This window comes from Myotis daubentonii, chromosome 2, assembly GCF_963259705.1.
Source record: "Myotis daubentonii chromosome 2, mMyoDau2.1, whole genome shotgun sequence".
Taxonomy (NCBI): domain Eukaryota; kingdom Metazoa; phylum Chordata; class Mammalia; order Chiroptera; family Vespertilionidae; genus Myotis; species Myotis daubentonii.
In genome coordinates, this window is record NC_081841.1 from 98,239,638 (window position 1) to 98,259,452 (window position 19,815).

General features: G+C 39.9%; 1 protein-coding gene across 16 annotated transcripts in view; it reads left to right on the plus strand.

The window, feature by feature from the left end:
* ERC1 (ELKS/RAB6-interacting/CAST family member 1) overlaps positions 1-19,815 on the plus strand; it is a 524,562-nt gene that overhangs the window by 376,311 nt on the left and 128,436 nt on the right. For all 16 annotated transcript variants that reach the window (XM_059683946.1, XM_059683950.1, XM_059683955.1 and 13 more), the window contains one exon: positions 18,434-18,578. In XM_059683946.1, coding sequence (XP_059539929.1) covers positions 18,434-18,578 — 145 coding nt within the window. The remainder of the gene's footprint in view (positions 1-18,433; positions 18,579-19,815) is intronic.

A 19,815-nucleotide genomic window follows, 5' to 3' on the forward strand; every position in this document is an offset into this window, starting at 1 on the left:
CAGAAAGAGAGAGAGAGAAATATCAATGTGAGAGAGAAACATCAATCAGTTGCCTTCTATACGTGCCCTGACTCAGGATCGAACCTGAAACCCAGGTATCTGCCCTGACCAGGAATCAAACCCAAAACCATTCAGTGCACAGGAGGATACACTCAACCAACTGAGCCACTTCAGCCGGGTGGGTACAGAGTTTTAATTTAAGAATTTAAAGTTCTAGAGAAAGATCATAGTGATGGTTGAGCAACATTGTAAATTTACTTAATGCCACAGAACCATACACTTAGGAATGGTTAAAATTGTAAATTTTGTATATTTTACCACAATAAAAATTACATTGTGCTTATTGTTGTAATGTTTGCTGTGCAACGTTCCTCATTGAGAAAATTTTTATGATTTAGAAATAATTATATTAAGTTGTAATATACATACAATACAATGCATACATTTTAAGTGTACAATATTGTGAGTTTTGACAGATGTATACACTGTGTCACTGCCACCATAGCCAAGCTATAATACATTTCTCCTGTGTCCCTTTCCAGTCATTCTGAGTCCCCACCTTCAGTGCCTGGCAACCACTGATCTGCTTTTTATTTTTTGCAGATTAGATTACAATTAATTTTTACACTTTTTAAACAAATGGAAAAGATACAAGCTTTTGGTTTTTTCTAACAAATATAGATACAATCATCAAGCTTTTGCAGTTTGGGAAGCAGGCAGCAGCTTCAGTATCAATATCTCAGTAAAACTAAGTTTTTCAAATTTGCCATAATCTATAGTAGATTTGATGTATCAAAATGCTCTTTGTTTTTTTTCCAGAAAAAGTTGGGAGAAAAACTGAAGACAAGTTTTTCATATAAAATTTTGTTCAATCAGCCTCATTTACTGAGCTGTAACTAACCAGCATTATCTGCCTTTGTTATGCTAATTTTGATTATTTTCAAGGACTTCTAAAAAAATAAATCAGTATATATTGAGATAACTTTTCTACCCAATCTCATGTCAGTGTATTCCTTAATATGGATCAGATTCTTTTGTTTCAGGAGATACAAACATGAGACAACAATACAGTAAACGAGAGGATTCAAAATTGTGCTGTGCAAAGGCCTTACTTTACTGCAAGAACGTCATACTAGGCAGGGCACCGGTGAACATCACTGGATTAAATGCCCCAAGATAGTCTATATTTGGTGACATTTAAAAGTTACTTTCCAGCATCAAAACATAAATGTGATACTTATGTTTACTATTTCTTGAATAGTACAGCAATTGATTATAGTCCTATCTCTGATTCTTGAATCCAAGAGTCAGACAGCTTTTTATTGTTTGTTCTCTAAAAATAATTTTCATATATAAGAATTCTACCTCATAATATGTCTCTAGCAGCAGCATAGGACCTTTCTGCTTTCAGAGTCACCAGATCTCTCCTCTTTGCCTCCAAGGCCATCTTTCTAAAACCTTGCTTTATTTTTCTAGAACTTTTGATGCCCCTATATTATATTCAAAATCAAATCATTTCTTATTCAGCATTTTTCATACCCTTTGTCTACCAGGTTCTGGTTAGAACCCTGAAGAATTTCACAATCTATGAATATCTCTTACTGCCATTCCAGACCATCTATACTCTGATTCAAAGCCACGTTTTCAGCTTCTTTCTCAGTTTCCTTTCCCTATAGGAACCCTCTAATCCAGTTAGGCAATGTGTCTTCACATATGACTTGTGCTTTTACACTTGCCAGTTTCACTGTCTTTCTTATCTATAAAAATAAAGCCCATCTCAATCTCTGCATCCCCCACCCCCACTCCCTTATCATAGTGATTTCTTATCTGCTGTATTATTTCAGCATTTGCAAATTGTCCTCTCAACCAGGAGTTCGACCACAGGGCGGGGCTGGCTGGGGGAAGGGAGGGAGTGCCAAGCACTGGGCCTCTAGTATATACTAGTATATGTTTTAAAAGTGTTTGATAAGAAGAAAAATTATGGAAACTGGTTGCACAATAGTTTGAATATACTACTGAACTGTACACTAAAAAGTGGTTAAAATGGTAAATTTTGTTATATGTATAACATATATCCTATATAATAAAAGCCTAATATGCTAAGTGTTCAGTCGTCTGGTCGGCCATTCAACTAATCAAAGCATAATATGCTAATGATATGCTAAGGCCGCTCAACCACTTACTGTGACATGAACTGACCACCAGGGGGCAGACAGTCATCCAGTCGACCAGTCACTATGATGTGCACTGACCACCAGGGGGCAGATGCTCTGACCGATAGGTTAGCTTGCTGCTGGGGTCTGGCTGATGGGGACTGAGTGAGATAGGCCAGACATGCCCTGGAGCCCTCTCGTGGTCCCTCCCCGATGGCTAACCTCCCGTGTCCCTCCCCGGCCCCAATCGTGCACCAGTGGGGTCCCTCGGCCTAGCCTGTGCCCTCTCGCAATCCGGGACCCCTCTGGGAATGTCAGAGAGCTGGTTTTCCACAGGCCAGACCGAAGGACTCCACTGGTGCACGAATTCGTGCACCGGGCTTCTAGTTAATGTATAAAATTAAATTTTTTAATTTTTTTAATTAACCAGTGTATAAATTACAAGACCAATAAACTCATACAAACATCTAAAGAAAATTTTTTTTAATTTAAATTCTTCATTGTTTAAAGTATTACCTCAGTCTCCTTTTCCCCCCATTGACCTCTCCCTGGCCACTCCCATCCCTCAGTACATGCTCTCATCCCCCCTACTGTCTGTATCCATGGGTTATGCTTATATGCACGCATACAAGTCCTTTAGTTGATCTCTTACACCACCCCTCCCCTGCCTTCCCTCTTAGGTTGGATGGTCTATATGATGCTTCTATGTCTCTGGCTCTATTTTTGTTCATCAGTTTACGTTGTTCATTATATTCCACAAATGAGTGAGATCATGTGATATTTGTCTTTCTCCAACTGGCTTTTTTCACTTAGCATAATACTCTCCAGGTCCATCCATGCTCTTGCAAATGGTAAAAGTTCCTTCTTTTTTATAACAGCATAGTATGCCATTGTGGAGATGTACCACAGTGTTTTAATCCACTCATCTGCTGATGGGCACTTAGACTGTTTCCAAATGTTAGCTATTGTAAATTGTGCTGCTATGAACATAGGGGTGCATATCCTTTCTGATTGGTGTTTCTGATTTATTGGGATATATTCCTAGAAGTGGGATTACTGAGTCATGAGAGTTCCATTTTTAATTTTTTGAGGAAACTCCATTCTGTTTTCCACAGTGGCTGTACCAGTCTGCATTCCCACCAGCAGTGCAGAAGGGTTCCTTTTTCTCCACAACCTCGCCAGCACTTGTTCTTTGTGGATTTGTTGATGATAGCCATTCTGACAGTTGTGAGATGGTATCTCATTATCATTTTGATTTGTAACTCTTGGATGATTAGTGACTTAGAGCATCTAAAATAATAAAAGGATAATATGCAAATTAGGCCAGACGTCCTTTCTGATGAAGCCGGGGCTGGAGGGAAGCCAGCCTGGGTCCCGGGTGCCTGCAGGCGGCTGGAGGAGTGAAGCAGCCTGAGGAGGGAATCCCAGGTTCCGGGTGCCAGAGGGAAGCCGGTGCTGGCAGCTGGGGGAACAAAGGCCTACTCTTGCGTGAATTTTCATGCATTGGGCCTCTAGTGTTTAAATATGTCTCTTGGCCTTCTGTATGTCCACTTTCAAAAAGTGCCTATTTAGGTCCTTTGCCCATTTTTTGATTGGATTGCTTATCTTCCTTTTGTTAAGTTGTATGAGTTCCATGTAAATTTTGGAGATGAGACCCTTATTGGATATAACATTTGCAAATATGTTCTCCCATGCAGTGGGCTTTCTTGTTGTTTGTTGATGGTTTCTTTTGCTGTGCAGAAGCTTTTTATTTTCATGAAGTCCCATTTGTTGATTTTCTCCTTGGTCTCCATTGCCCTAGGAGCTGGATTGGTAAAGATATTGCTACGACGTATGTCTGCTGTTTTGCTGCTATGGATTCTTCTAAGATTTTTATGGTTTCCCATCTTATGTTTAAGTCCTTTATCTGTTTTGAGTTTATTTTTGTATATGGTGTAAGTTGGTGGTCTAGTTTCATTTTTTTGCATGTATCTCTTCAATTTTCCCAACACCATTTATTGAAGAGACTCTCGTGACTCCATTGTATGCTCTTGCCTCCTTTGTCAAATTGAGCATAATAGCTTGGGTCAATTTCTGGGTTCTCTGTTCTGTTCCATTGGTCTATATGTCTGTCCTTGTGCCAGTACCAGCAATTTTGAGAACAGTGGCTTTGTAATATAACTTGATATCTACTATTGTGATTCTCCAACTATGGTCTTCTTTCTCAGGATTGCTATGGTTATTCAGGGTCTTTTTTTATTCCAGATAAATTTTTGGAGAGTTCATTCTAGGTCTGTGAAATATGCCATTGGTATCTTAATGGGGATTGCATTGACTCTATAGATTGCTTTGGGTAGTATGGACATTTTAATGATGTTGATTCTACCAATCCATGAACATGGTTGTATTCTTCCATTTGTTTATGCCTTCGTTTATCTCTTTTTTTCAGTGTCCTGTAGTTTTCCAAGTACAGGTCTTTTACCTCCTTAGTTAACTTTATTCCTATGTATCTTAATTTTTTTGGTGCAATGGTAAATGGGATTTTTTTTTAATTTCTCTTTCTCTGAGTTCATTATTGATGTATAAAAACTCCATTGATTTCTGGGTGTTAATTTTGTATCCTGCTACATTTCCAAATTCATTTATTAAGTCCAGTAGTTTTTTGATGGAGTCTTTGGGGTTTTATATGTACAATATCATGTCATCTGCAAATAATTACAGTTTTAATTCTTTTTTTTTAATTAAATCTTTATTGTTCAGATTATTACATTTGTTCCTCTTCCCCCCCCCCCCATAACTCCCCTCCTCCCAGTTCCCGCCCCACCCTCCGCCCTCACTCCCCACCCACTGTCCTCATCCATAGGCGCACGATTTTTGTCCAGTCTCTTCCCACATCTCCCACACCCCTTTCCCCCCCAAGAATAGTCAGTCCATTCCCTTTCTATGTCCCTGATTCTATTATAATCACCAGTTCATTCTGTTCATCAGATTATTTATTCACTTGATTCTTAGATTCACTTGTTGATAGATGCATATTTGTTGTTCATAATTTGTATCTTTACCATTTTCTTCCTCTTCCTCTTCTTAAAGGATACCTTTCAGCATTTCATATAATCCTGGTTTGGTGGTGATGAACTCCTTTAGCTTTTCCTTATCTGTGAAGCTCTTTATCTGACCTTCAATTCTGAATGATAGCTTTGCTGGATAAAGTAATCTTGGTTGTAGGTTCTTGGCATTCATCACTTTGAATATTTCTTGTCATTCCCTTCTGGCCTGCAAAGTTTCTGTTGAGAAATCAGCTGACAGTCGTATGGGTACTCCCTTGTATGTAACTGACTTTCTCTTGCTGCTTTTAAAATTCTCTTTGTCTTTAATTTTTGGTTTTAATTCTTCTTTTCCAATTTGGATGCCTTTTATTTCTTTTTTTCTGATCGCTATGGATAACACTTCCAGTATTATGTTGAACAGGAGTGGTGAGAGTACGCGTCCCTGTCTTGTTCCTATTCTTAGGGGAAATGTTTTAGTTTTTGCCCATTGAATATGATGTTGGCTTTAGGTTTGTCATATATAGCCTTTATCATGTTGAGATATGCTCCCTCTAGTCCCACTTTGCTGAGAGTTTTTCTCAAAAATGGGGGTTGGATTTTCTCAAATGCTTTTTCTACGTCTATTGATATGATCATGTAATTTTTGTCTTTCAGTTTGTTTATGTGATGTATCACATTTATTGATTTACAAATACTGTACCAGCCTTGCATCCCTGGAATAAATCCCACTTGATCATGGTGTATGATCTTTTTAATATATTGCTGGATGCAATTTGCTAGAATTTTGTTGAGGATATTAGCATCTATGTTCATCAGGAAAATTGGCCTGTAATTCTCTTTCTTTGTAGTGTCTTTATCTGGTTTTGGAATTAGGATAATGTTCGCCTCATAAAAGGAGTTTGGGAGTGTTTCTTCCTCTTGGATTTTCTGAAATAGTTTAAGGAGTATAGGTGTTAGTTCTTCTTTAATTGTTTGGCAAAACTCCCCTGTGGAGCTGTCTGGACCTGGGATTTAGTTTGGTGGGAGATTTTTTATTACTGCATCTATTTCATCAGTTGTTATTGGCCTATTCAGGTTTTCTGATTCTTCCCAATTCCGTTTTGGGAGATTATATTTTTCTAGGAATTTGTCTATTTCATCCACAATGTCCAGCTTGTTGGCATATATTTGTTCATAGTATTTTCTTTCAATCCTTTGTATTTCTGTGGTGTCTGTGGTTACTTCTCCACTTTCATTTCTGATTTTATTTGTTTGGGTCCTCTCTTTTTTTTTCTTGATGAGTTTGGCTAATGGTTTATAAATTTTCTTTATCTTTTCAAAGAACCAATTCTTGTGTTTCATTAATTTTTTTTTTTTTTTAGTCAATATGTCATTTATTTCTGCTCTAATCTTTATTATTCCCTTCCTTCTACTTACTCTGGGCTTTTCTTGTTGTTCTCTTTCTAGTTCTTTAAGTTGTAGGGTTACATAGTTTATTGCTGATTTTTCTTGTTTTTTGAGGTATGCTTGTAATTCTTTGAATTTCCCTCTCAGGACTGCTTTCACTATGTCCCAGAGATTTTGCGTTGTTGTGTGTTCCTTATCTTTTGTTTCCAGGAACTTTTTTATTTCTTTCTTGATCTCATTGGTAACCCATTCATCTATACTAATAAAAGAGAAAGATGCAAATTGACCATACCTTCCTGATGCCCATCAGCCAATCAGGCGTGACTATGCAAATTAACCCAACAAAGATGGTGGGTTAATTTGCATATGCAGGCACTGAGCGGCTAGGGGCAAGGTGGGACGCAGGCGTTCCACGCTGACCCAGCCGCTCCAGGCCTCTGGGCAGCGTGGGAAGGCGGGAAGGCAGCTCCGGGCCAGAGCGAAAGTGGTGCCAGCAGCCAGGGGAAAGAAGGCCCTTTTTTGCATGAATCTTCGTGCATCAAGCCTCTAATTGTTTAATAAAATGCTATTTAGCCTTCATGTGTTTGGATGTTTTGGGGTGTTTTTATTGTAGTTGATTTCTAATTTCATTCCACTGTGATCTCAGAAGATGCTTGATATGATTCCAACCTTCTTGTACTTGTAGAGATTTGTTGTGTGTCCTAACCTATGGTCTCTTTGTGAATTATCCACATGCACTTGAGAATAATGTATATTCTACAGCTTTGGGGTAAAATATTATATAAATGTCAATTAAATCCATCTGATCCAGTGTGTCCTTTAGAGTCTCTGTTTCATTGTTAATTTTTTGTCTGGAAGATCTATCCAGTGAAGTCAGAGTGGTGTTAAAGTCCCCTACTATGACTGTATTGTTGTCAATCTCTCCATTAAAGTCCTCTAAAAGTTTTTTATATAGCCCTGACCGGTTTGGCTCAGTGGATAGAGCGTCGGCCTGCAGACTGAAGGATCCCAGGTTCGATTCCAGTCAAAGGCATGTAACTTGGTTGCGGCCACATCCCCAGTGGGAGGTATGCAGGAGGCAGCTGATCGATGTTTCTCTCTCATCGATGTTTCTAACTCTCTATCCCTCTCCCCTCCTCTCTGTAAAAAATCAATAAAATATATTAAAAAAAATAAAAATAAAAGTTTTTTATATATTTAAGTGCCCTATGTTGGGTGCATATATGTTAACCAGGGTTATATACTCTTGTTGGATCAATCCCTTTAATATTATGTAGTGTCTTTTGTTGTCTCGTGATGATCTTCATTTTAAAGTCTTATTTTGTCAGATATGAGTATTGCTACTCCAGCTTTTTTTCTTTTCCATTTGCATGGAAAATTTTTTCCCATCCCTTCATTCTCATGCTGCATGTGTCTTTTGTTTTGAAGTGGGTCTCCTATAGACAGCATATATTTGGGTCATGTTTTTTTTATCTAATCAGCTATCCTACCCCTTTTGATTGGAACATTTAATTCATTTACATTTAGGGTTATTATTGAGTAGAGGCCCAGTGCACGAAATTTGTACCCTGTGGGGTGGGGAGGGTGTCCCTCAGCCCAGCCTGCACCCTCTCCAATCTGGGACCCCTCAAGGGATGTCCGACTGCCGGTTACCTACAATCGGACATCCCTCTCACAATCCGGACTTCTGGCTCCCAACCGCTCGCCTGTCTGCCTGCCTGATTGCCCCTAACCCCTTCTTCCTGCCAGACTGATCACCCCCTAACCACTCCCCGGCCAGCCTGATCGACACCTAAATGCTCCCCTGCCATCCCCATCACCCCCAACTGCCCTCCCCTGCCGGCCCAATCGCCTCCAACTGCCCTCTCCTGCCGGCCCAATCGCCCCCACCTCCCCTCCCCTGCCAGCCCGGTCACCCCCACCTGCCCTCCCCTGCAGGCCTGGTCACCCCCAACTGTCCTTTTCTGCCAGCCCAGTCGCCCCTAACTGCCCTCCCCTACCAGCCTGGTCCCCCCAACTGCCCTCCTATGCCAGCCCGGTCACCCTAACTGCCCTCACCTGCTGGCCTTGTTGCCCCTAACTGTCCTCACCTGCTGGCCTTGTTGTCCCTAACTGCCCTCCCCTGCAGACCTGGTCAACCCCAACTGCCCTCCCCTGCAGGCCTGGTTGCCCCCAACTGCCCTTCCCTGCTGGCTTGATTGCCCACAACTGCCCTCCCTTGCCAGCCATCTTGTGGCTGTGGGCGCCACCATCTTTGAGGGCATGGCAATCAATTAACATATTCCCTCCTTATTTGCTGTGGGTGCCGCCATCTTTGCAACTGCATGAGAGTCAATTAGCATATTCCCTCTTTATTAGATAGGATAGGTACTTATTTATTATCATTTTAATTCTGTATGGCTAGGTTTCTCTCTCTGTTTCTTCTTCTCATTATAGCAGTCCCTTTAGCACTTCTTGTGATGCTGGCTTGGTGGTGGTGTACTCCTTTAGCCTTATTTTGTCTGGGAAGCTCTTTATTTGACTGTCTATTTTGAATGATAGCCTTGCTGGATATAGTAATTTTGGTCTCAGATCCTTGTTTTCTATTACCTTGAGTACTTCATGCCATTCCCTTCTGGCCTATAGAGTTTATGATAGGAAATCAAGTCTCAGCCTTATGGGAACTCCTTTGTAGGTAAGTTTTCTTTTCTCTTGCTGCCTTTAAGATTCTCTCTTTGTCTTTAATTTTTGGCTTTTTAATTATGATGTGTCTGAGCATGGGCCTGTTTGGGTTCTTCTTGCTTGGGGTTCTCTGTGCTTCTGAACTTGTGTGAATTTTTCCTTTACCAGGTTAGGGAAGTTTTCTGCCATTATTTCTTCAAACACATTTTCTATTCCTTTCTCCCTTTCTGCCTCTTCTGGCACACCTGCTATTCTAATATTGTTACATTTCACATTGTCCCACAGCTCCCTTATGCTGTCTTCCTGTTTTTAAATTGTTTTTTCTTTTTGGTTCTCTGATTGAGTGATATTTTCAACTCTGTCTTCTAATTCACTGATTCAATCATCAGCTTCCCCCAATCTGCTGTGTATTCCTTCCAATGTGTTCTTTATTTGTGTTATATCATTCTTTATGTCAGGCTGTTCTTTTTCATAGTTACTATATCTTTTTTCATGCTGTTGAGCATCTTTACCATCATTACTCTGAAGTCTGATTCAGGTAAATTTTTATCTCTGCTTCATTTATCTCTTCTTCTGGAGAATTCTCTAGTTATTTCATTTAGGGGTTGTTTGTCTCCTCATTTTGGTTGTCTCTTTGAATTTATAACTATGAATTAGGTAGTCCTCTACGCCTCTCAATCTCTAGTGCAAAATACTGTTAAAGGCTATTAGATTAGATCAGGCAAAGACTCAAAGCCTCTGAAGACCACCTCTGTCTATAGACTAATAGGATTCTGACTTGAATTGCCCCCAGACAATCATCCTCACATGTGGCAAGAGTTTTTTCAGCAGGGTGGGGCAATTGCTTCTGCCTGGAGGCTAACTGTCATTTTTAATCTCTTCAGTAGCCTCAGGACAAGGTATTTTCCAATAGGGTGTGCAAACTGTCTTCTCCCCAGGCAAGGCAAATGTGTATGTGGGAAAGATGTTCTCTGCTGTGTGAGCAAATGACTCAGCCCAGGAAACTTGGGTGTCTGCCTTCTGAGCTCTATCCCCCAAGAACCCAGTCCTGGCTTCTGCTCTCATAGCTCCAGTCCACTTCCCCCTCCCTCTGCTGGAGCACAAGGTGGGTGGCTCCACAGGGAATTTTGTGTGTTGGCCCTTTAAGAGGGTGTCTGTCACTCCCTGGCAGACAGCACCCTGCTGCTTTTCACAGCCAAATGTTATGTGGGTAACCTTCTCAGTTTTGGTGCTCTCTGCTGGGGGCCCCAGCTTGGGAATTTGATCCAAGTGTTCTCAGTGGCAACCCCCCACAACTGAGATATCTCTCCAGGACTTTAGTTGCTGTCTAACGGGTGCCCGGCCAGCCCTTTCACGCCTCTGCCCCTCCTATCATTCTCTATGTGGTCTCAGCTTTCAGTCCTCGGGTATCAGGGTTCTCTCCTATTACTTTTCCACTGATTATTCAGGAAGTTTTTCTGTATTTTAGCTATAATACCAATCCACTTATCTGCCACCATTTTTAATCTCCTTGGCTGGATAGTTTTAAGATGGGTCTTGCAAGTTTGAAATTAGTTTCTGGTGAGACCCTCCCTGGCTTGCTGACAGTCACCTTCCTGCTGTATCCTCGAACAACAGGGAGCCAAAAGAAATTTCTAAAGGCCTAAGCCATGAACATAATATAGTTGGGGTAGCAAACTCTGCACCTGCAGAACTGAAGGGCATTTACAGAGCAAATGCCTGTTTAATATAATCTGATGCATAAAGGGAAAGCTGAGTGGAGAGAAATTAGCAGTCAGGCAAGGAGAGAAACATATAGGCATTTCAGGTAGAGAGAGTAGCATAAACTTCAGTGAAAACATGTAACTTGGTTGGTTACACAGGGTCCTTGGTGGACAATGAGGAAGAAATACGCTGAACATTATAGGTGGTCAAATATTAGGCCATAGCATTTGATGTTGTACAAAACCTGATAAAAATGACATTGAAAGAATAGGACAGTATAGAATGATGGGGAAATCAGATAAGGGGTTTTAAGAATCCTATCTAATAAAAGAGAAACATGGTAATTGGCGTACGACCGATACCCTTTTCATTGGCTAATCAGCGAGATATGCAAATTAACTGTCAGCCAAGATGGCGGCCGGCAGCCAGGCAGCTTGAAACTAACATGAGGCTTGGTTGCTTCAGTGACGGAGGAAACCAACGTTCCCTGCCTGCCGCTGCCTCTGAGCGGGCAGTTTAAGAAACATTGTAACAAATACGCCCAACTTCAGCCAGCAGATTCGCAACATTGTAAGCAAAGGCCAGAAACCTACTTTCAGCCGGAGGCCTAAGAGCTGGAGCCAAGCCTCAAGCTAAAGCTGGCCCAGAATTAAAAAAAAAAAAAAAGGAAAAAAGGAGCGTTTGGGAGTTCAGTCACCCCCAGCCTGAAAACAGCCCTCAGCCCCTCACCCAGACTGGCCAGGCACCCCAGTGGGGACCCCCACCCTGATCCAGGACACCTTTCAGGGCAAACCAGCCGGCCCCACCCATGCACCAGGCCTCTACCCTATATAGTAAAAGGGTAATATGCCTCCCGGCACCGGGATCAGCGTGACGGGGGGAGCGCCCAAACCCCCTGATCGCCCTGCGGCTCTGTGTGTGACAGGGGGCAGGGCCACAACCTCCCTATCGGCCCTGCTCTGTGCCTGATAGGGGGGAGCTCCCCCCCCCCACGGGCCCTGCTCTGTGTGTGATGGGGTAGAGCCATAACCTCCCCATCAGCCCTGAGTGTGAGAGTGGCGGCGCCCCAACCCCCTGATCCGCCCTGCTCTGTGGGTGATAGAGGGCAGCACCCCAGCCCCCTGATGGGCCCTGCTCTGTGCGTGACAGGGGGTTGCTCCACAACCTCCCCATCGACCCTGCCTTGAGTGTGACAGGGGACGGCGCCCCAACTCCCCAATCGGCCCTGCTCTGAGCCCGACCAGGGGCTGCACCTAGGGATTGGGCCTGCCCTCTGCCACCCGGGAGCAGGCCTAAGCCAGCAGGTCATTATCTCCCGAGGGGTCCCAGACTGCTAGAGGGCACAGGCCAGGCTGAGGGACCTCCCCTCCCCCCCGAGTGCACAAATTTTTGTGCACCGGGCCTCTAGTAATATATATAGGCCCATGATTAAAGTATGGTAGTGTCTGTGACAGTTAACATGCTGAAGATACAAAGCAGTGGGGTCATTAAAACTATTTAGGAAGAATCAACAAAACTTGGAATATTGGTTATGGGGAACAAAGAAAAAATCAAATTACTTAAATGTCAGTCTATGGACCTAGGAATATACTGATTTAACATGGAAAGAAACATTTGTTATGATGGACGTTAGACTTTTTTTAGTGTTTACATTTTACATTAAAAATATCTGTAAGTACTATCTAAATAAAGGTGACCTATAGAGGAGATCATAAGATGTATCAGGCATTTCAGTCAGGCTTGCCCACATAGGATCACCTACAGACTGGTTTTCACTGACTTTAATTAAGGTAGTGTATCTGCCACACTCTGAGATCTCTGTAAGGGAATCTGGAGAAAAGAGTAATCAAAAGGATTTCTTTGGAAATGAGTTGAAAGAGTTGAGGAGATATCCTGGTAGTTTACAACTCACTCTGGATAGTTAATTGGTTAAGTAACAAGTAAAGGAAGTATTGGAATCAAGGGAGCATCAATAAAAGAATCTTAACAAAAGGCAAGAAACCGAACAAACAAAACAAACTCATAGGTACAGACAACCGAATGGTGGTTACCAAGAGAGAAAAGAGGTGAGGAGAGGGCAAAGAGGGTAAAAGGGGTCAAATATAAGGTGACAGAAGGGTATTAGGCTTTGGATGGTGAGCACACGATAGAGTATATACAGAAGTTGTATTATTAAGTTGTACACCTAAAATTTATGTAATTTTATCAACCAATGTTACCTGAATAAATTTAATTTTTTTAAGTATATAGATTTTAGATTTATCTTAAAATTGGAATAAACTATGATTACATGTCTATGACCATAAATAATATGCCTAAAGCTACTGATCTCATTCTTTTATCTGATCTTTCCTGATGTTTTCAGGATTATGCAATTTATGAAACATGAAAATACCTAGTTGGAGTAAGAGAGAAAAGTAAAACCGTGGTAACATCCCTTCATTCTTACTTCTTTTGTGTCTTGCATTTCTGTTAAACATATACACATATATAGGAGTCTCTTAAATTGTTAACCATCATCGTTCCAGCATTGATTATATCTCTTATTGACTAGTGATAGAAAGCTAATGTGTTGTTCTTAAGGATTCAGGAATTATCAAAAGGCTATTGAGCTCCATTTGCCTTGGATATTTGCCTCCTGTTATTGAAATTTATTCAGAAGGGGGAAGGGGACAGAGGAGGTGGTCTTACTGTTTTTTGAAGCTCTAATTCCACAGCAGAACACTTTTAGAAACATCTTGATTCTATTAGAAATTGCAGGTCAAAGGGCAGGTTCAACTGTTCTGGTAGTTTAAAGCACCAGGGATGGACTGAATAGACCACTTTCATGACATAAAGTTGGATTTCTGCTACTGCCTACTCATTTTGCAGTTAATACGCATGCTAGTCATGCAGTAGGGGGTTTCTAAACACTTTGAAAAGTTCTGTGTCCACATTTTCAATTTTTTTTTTTAACTGAGGAAAAAAACACTAACAGAACAAGGAGAGTTTGACAGGAGGGGCATTGCAGTTTTTATTTTGCTGTGGGCTTGTGGCATCCATATATTTTATTTGCTTATATTAGTCCCTAGGGCCTCATGGGAAATGAACTCAGAATGTGCTCCACTGGCCAGTCTTCCTTTTCTGTGGATAGCCATTACTTGGTAAACCTCTTGAAGTCAATTATTAATCCCCATCAAGGTTCATTTTCTTCAAACTATGTTAGAATTAGAATAGGTGAATTCCAGATCTCAAACAATTAACTTTGATTTAAAATGGAATTATTTCTAGTATTTTTATTTTCTTTTTATAATTTTATCTTTTCATTTTCCTTCAATGAATACATATTAATTTTTTTTCTCCATCTTATTCTCAGTCTCTTTACCTACCACATGGAGGAAATGATTGTATCCACATTATATAGAGTTGTCATTATAAGTAAACAAGTCATTGCCTACAAAGTACTAAACAGGAATAAGCACATAATAAGTATAAAACAAATGGTACATATTTACTTATTTTTACTCTATTATTCAAGGGTAGTTTCGTTTTATACTTTATCAGAAAATTTTTCATGGAAGCAAATTGTATTAAAAGTCGGTAGCTACTAAAATAAGATGCTTTTGCAATTTGCTTTTTTTCACTCTGAATTCCGTTTCCTGTTCTTAACAAAGTTTTTAGTTTAGACACTTTTTTGAGTGCTGTCTTCCAAACAACCACATAAGATCAAGTATACCATATGGTCTTTTCTATCAGATGTATTAAGGGAACAATTTTTCTTTTTTTTAAGTATATGTATACACTGAGTGGCCAGAATATTATGACCACTTGACGTTTGTAGGCAAATTAGCTATAATTTTGCGCTGAAGTTGCTAGAGGGCCAGACCATTCATTATAAATAGGGAAGCAGGTTGTTTACCAGGACAGTAGAAGTGTTTTTTTTTCTGAAGATATGGGTAAACAACACAATTTAACAGCCTTTGAACGTGGGATGATTGTTGACGCTCGGAACCATGGAGCAAGTATCAGCAAAACAGCCGAAGGCCTGTTCGAACACATTTGCTGTCTGCAGTTACCATGATAAAACGGCTCCAATTCGCACAGGAACACAAGGATTGGACAGTTGAGCATTGGAAAAAAGTCATGTGGTCCGATGAATCACGTTTCCAGTTGCATCATGCAGATGGCAGAGTGAGAATTTGGCGGAAACAGCATGAAAGCATGCACCCCACATGCATGAGTACAACCCTTCAAGCTGGTGGGGGCAATGTTATGGTTTGGGGCATGTTTTCCTGGCATGATTTGGGCCCTTTAATTCGTGCAGAACAACGTCTGACTAGCACAACATACCTAAGTATCGTTGCTGATCAAGTTCATCCTATCATGTTGATGGCGTATCCCAATGGAGATGGCTTCTTCCAACAAGACAATGCGCCGTGCCATGGTGCTGGTATTGTGCAGGAGTGGTTTCAAGAACATGAGGGAGACTTTACCTTGCTTAGGTGGCCCCCACAATCACCAGATCTCAATCCAATTGAGCATTTGTGGGACGAAGTTAAAAGAGCCATCAGGCAACTGGTTCCACAACCATCAAATCTCACAGAACTAGACAATGCTATTCATCAGGCATGGTGTCAGATCCTCGCATCACCTTTCAGCATCTCGTGGAGTCAATGCCAAGAAGAATCGCCACAGTATTGAAGGCAAAAGGTGGCCCAACAAAGTACTGATGGGGTGGTCATAATAATCTGACCACTCAGTGTGTGTGTGTGTGTGTATATATATATATATATATATATTTATATATATATATATATTTAATTGATTTCAGAGAGGAAGGGAGGGGGAGAAAGAGATAGAAACATCAGTGATGAGAGAGAAGCATTGATCTGCTGCCTCCTGCACGTCCCCCACTGGGGATTGAGCCCAGGACCCTTCACTCCACAGGCTGATGCTCTATTCACCGAGCCGACCAGCTAGGGCAGGGAACAATTTTTCTTATTCCCTAAAAATTAGATGACTGTTGCTGTTTATTAGCTTTTATATTCTTACCTAACTTTCAATTTTTAAGAGGTTGTTCTCTCTTATAGTGTCCATTTCAAATTTACCAAAATCATGGACAAAACAAACAATATTATCTTCATCCCTTTCCAAACACTTTAAAAAAATAAATCACCTAAAAGCTAATATACCTATAAAAGTTACTGACATCATACAGCGTTTACATGAGTATAAGTACAATATGTGATCAAAACACTTTATTTTGACTATAAATTGCCTTCTTTAGGCACATTCACATTTAGAAATCGGCATCAAAAATATACTTTGAATATGTAAAGGAGAGTGGCATGTTCATCTATTAGGGGATTTTTGGAGGCTGAGAGCTATGGGTATGGGAGAGAAAGTTTGATTCTATGTAGTTCATAGTATATTATCAATGCTCAGTAAAAGATAAGTGGACATAATAAAATTTCTATTTGAATTATATATTAAAAAAAGACTTCAAAGTATATATCTTGTTAATAAGCCATTTCAATGGCTCAGCCTCCAGTGACACATCCTATATTTTAAATTTTACAATCTGAATTGTCACCTGTTATATCATATTACAGTTTGAGAATGTGACATTTTACCCCAGAGATTAACTGTACTACACTAGCTGGACAAAAATATAATTTATAAAAGAATTTGGAACTTAGTCACAAAGCTTCAACAATACAGAATAATTTTACTATTTCATATTATTATGCTTTTCTTAAGCATAGAATGGCACTGAGAGCCCTTCACCTTTGTATCCTGCATTCAGCAAAGTTGCTCATGACTAGATCTAATTGAATAGAATAATCTTTTCTTTCATTCATCTTTTCTTTCCCTGCTGCTAAAAGTATCCAGGGAGGCAGTGCCCTAATTGAGAAAGCACATTTCTCATTTCAGCTTTGTCAGTCTGAGCTTCCCAAAAAAGAACAGATGATAGCAATCAACAGGAAATGGCATTGTGACACAGTCTTGAACTCCTTCACCTTTAAGCTCATTTCACCACTTAACATATTTTTTTCTAGTGGTCAGTGGCTATATTTAGACTATCATTATCCCTTTGGTGTTGACTAAAGCTTCATGGGATAAGCCATCTGCCATATCTCAGAATTATATAGTGTGTGGGGACAGTGGAAAGTTAAATTGAGGTCATTGAGAATCTCCCCTTCCACCAGCAGAGACTAGTTAAACAAATCTTCATTTCCATAATGTAAACTGCTACATTCTCCCTTTGTTAGTACTGCTTGTTCAGAGTTCCCCAGACCTATCCATCCAAAATACAAAATATTCTTGTCAGAATATTCACAATATAGTCTTCCAGTTTTGGCTAAACTAAACCTCTTCCATATGACTGCTATTAAAGCTTAATTATCTTAACAAAGACGGAAGCAAAGTTAAACTTGGGAAATGCATTCTCAGATCAGCATTCCTGTGAGTCAAAAGCTCAGGTCACATAATTCCTGTAAATCAAATCTGTCTTCTTACAGATGACTTACATAAAAGATGAGCTATTGAGGAATGAATTTTAGACACTGAGATTCACCAACTTCATTCTGATTATTTTGTAAATTTCTCATGTTCACCCCCTACTAAATCCCACCTTCTTTTCCTCTGGTATATTAACCAAAAAGTAGCTAAATCACAAGGAATCTGTAAAGCTTAAATTACTGTTTCAAAGTGCACAGATCATTGGCAAATAAAGCCATGACTGAAAACTTACTTGCATTAATGAGATAAAAAGAATTATAGACATTCAGAATGCCCCAGAAACAGATGACTGATTTTCTAAGTCCTATTTTCTAACAGTTACAGTTTTTACTCTATACATAAAAATGCTTTCAGCCCTGTCTAGGTGGCTCACTTGGTTGGAGTGTCGTCCTGTATAGCAAACGGTTGCGGGTTCGATTTCAGGTCAGGGCGCATACCTTGATTGTGTTCCTCAGTGTCTGTCTTTCTGTCTCTCTCCCTCTCTCTCTCTCCCTCCCTCCTTCCCTCTCCCTCCTTCTCTCTCCCTCTCCCTCCCTCTCCCTCTCCCTCTCCCCCTTTCACCTTCCCCCCTCCCCCCCCCCACCCGCCTTCCTCTCTCTCTCAAAAGTAATGAAAACATATCCTCAGGAGAAGATTTTTTAAAAGTTCTTCAGTTTCAGTAATGTCTTGTTTTGCATGGAAACTACTGAATAGTTATCAAAAATTGACAAGATTATTCTTACTTTTAAAAAAATCTTTAATTTTGTTTACTTTTTAAGTTTAACTGTATCTAGGAACTCTTTATTGAGATGTCAGTATAACAACATGATAAAGACATTTAGGATCAGAAAAATCTGAATGGGATTCCTGGCTGCACCATTTACTTCAAGTGTAAACATGGGCAAGTTACATAAACTCACTAAGCCTTAGTTTCATCACCCACGAAATGGGGGTAGTAATAATAGTAACTTCAAAGAATTGTGAAGATTAAATGGAAGTCTTGGCATTTTCTTTCTTTTTCAGGCAGGAAGCTCTCCTGGCTGCCATTAGTGAAAAAGATGCCAATATAGCTCTTTTGGAACTTTCATCCTCGAAGAAAAAGACCCAAGAGGAAGTGGCAGCACTAAAGAGGGAGAAGGATCGTCTGGTGCAGCAACTCAAGCAGCAGGTAAAAGTAAATGCCAGAAAGGGTAGTGGGACCAGCTTTCACACAGTTCTCCACCCATGTCTTTACTGGCTTACATATTAGGCCTTGTTGTCATAGAAGACATCTGTCTTTGTATCTAATTAATTTTCTTATTTTTTTTTAGGACTTTCATATCTTTTTAAAATTAAATTCATTGGGTGACATTGGTTAATAAAATTATATAGGTTTCAAGTATACAATTCTATGATACATCATCTGTATATTGAATAATCTTCATAAGCAGGGATTTTCATCTTCACAAATCTCTGGCTATGTCTAGTAAATGCCGAGTATTTTTTGTAAGAGTACTGGTTTAGAAAATATCACAAGTCTTCTATGAGAATGTTTTTTAATTTTGTGCAATGATTGGATGAAATTAGTGTAATTCTGCCCATTTGAAATGGAAAAGGCTTATTTTTATATCCAATTAGAGTCCTACCAAAAAAAATAAAAAAATAAAAAAAAAATAGAGTCCTACCACAGATGCACTAAATATTGTTACTTAAATGGTTTTCAGTTATTCAGGGCTGGGTAGTCTCTAAAGGTAAGAACAAAGTTTTGCCCTTTTCCAACCTAAACGCTCCCCAAATTTAATGATTAATATTTCTGTAAGACCTTTGATCTGTGAAAATAAAAGCTACAAATTTGTCCTTTGGTGAATGTTTGCACAACTGTGTAAATATACTTAATGGACAGAACTTATACACTTAAAATGGATAAAATGGTGAATTTTATGTTAATGTATATTTTAACCTCAATTTAAAAATTAGAGGAAAAAATTCATCTTTGAAATTAGGGAGAAAGCTGAATTTTTAAATCTGATTCTCCTTCCATATCAGTAACGCTCTTTACTGGCCATTCCTGTATGATTTTCAGTGCCTGCAATCCCATCTTCCATTATCATCCATGCATTCTCAGTCACATTTTCTGTGCCTTTAGGCTGCCCAGATTTGTTCTTCCACCTGAAGTAATTAGAGAACGAGTTTTTCAAGTGAAGGGATTTCTTCTTCCTATTTTGGGTGATCAGTTATCAATTGATATCATTTTTGGCATAATCCTATGTAATAAAAGGATATTACATAGGATTAATATGCAAATAGACCAAACGGCAGAACAACCAAACAGCCAATCAAAGCGTAATATGCTAGTGATATGCTAAGGTTACTCAACCACTTGCTATGATGTGCACTGACCACCAGGGGGCAGATAGTCAACTGGT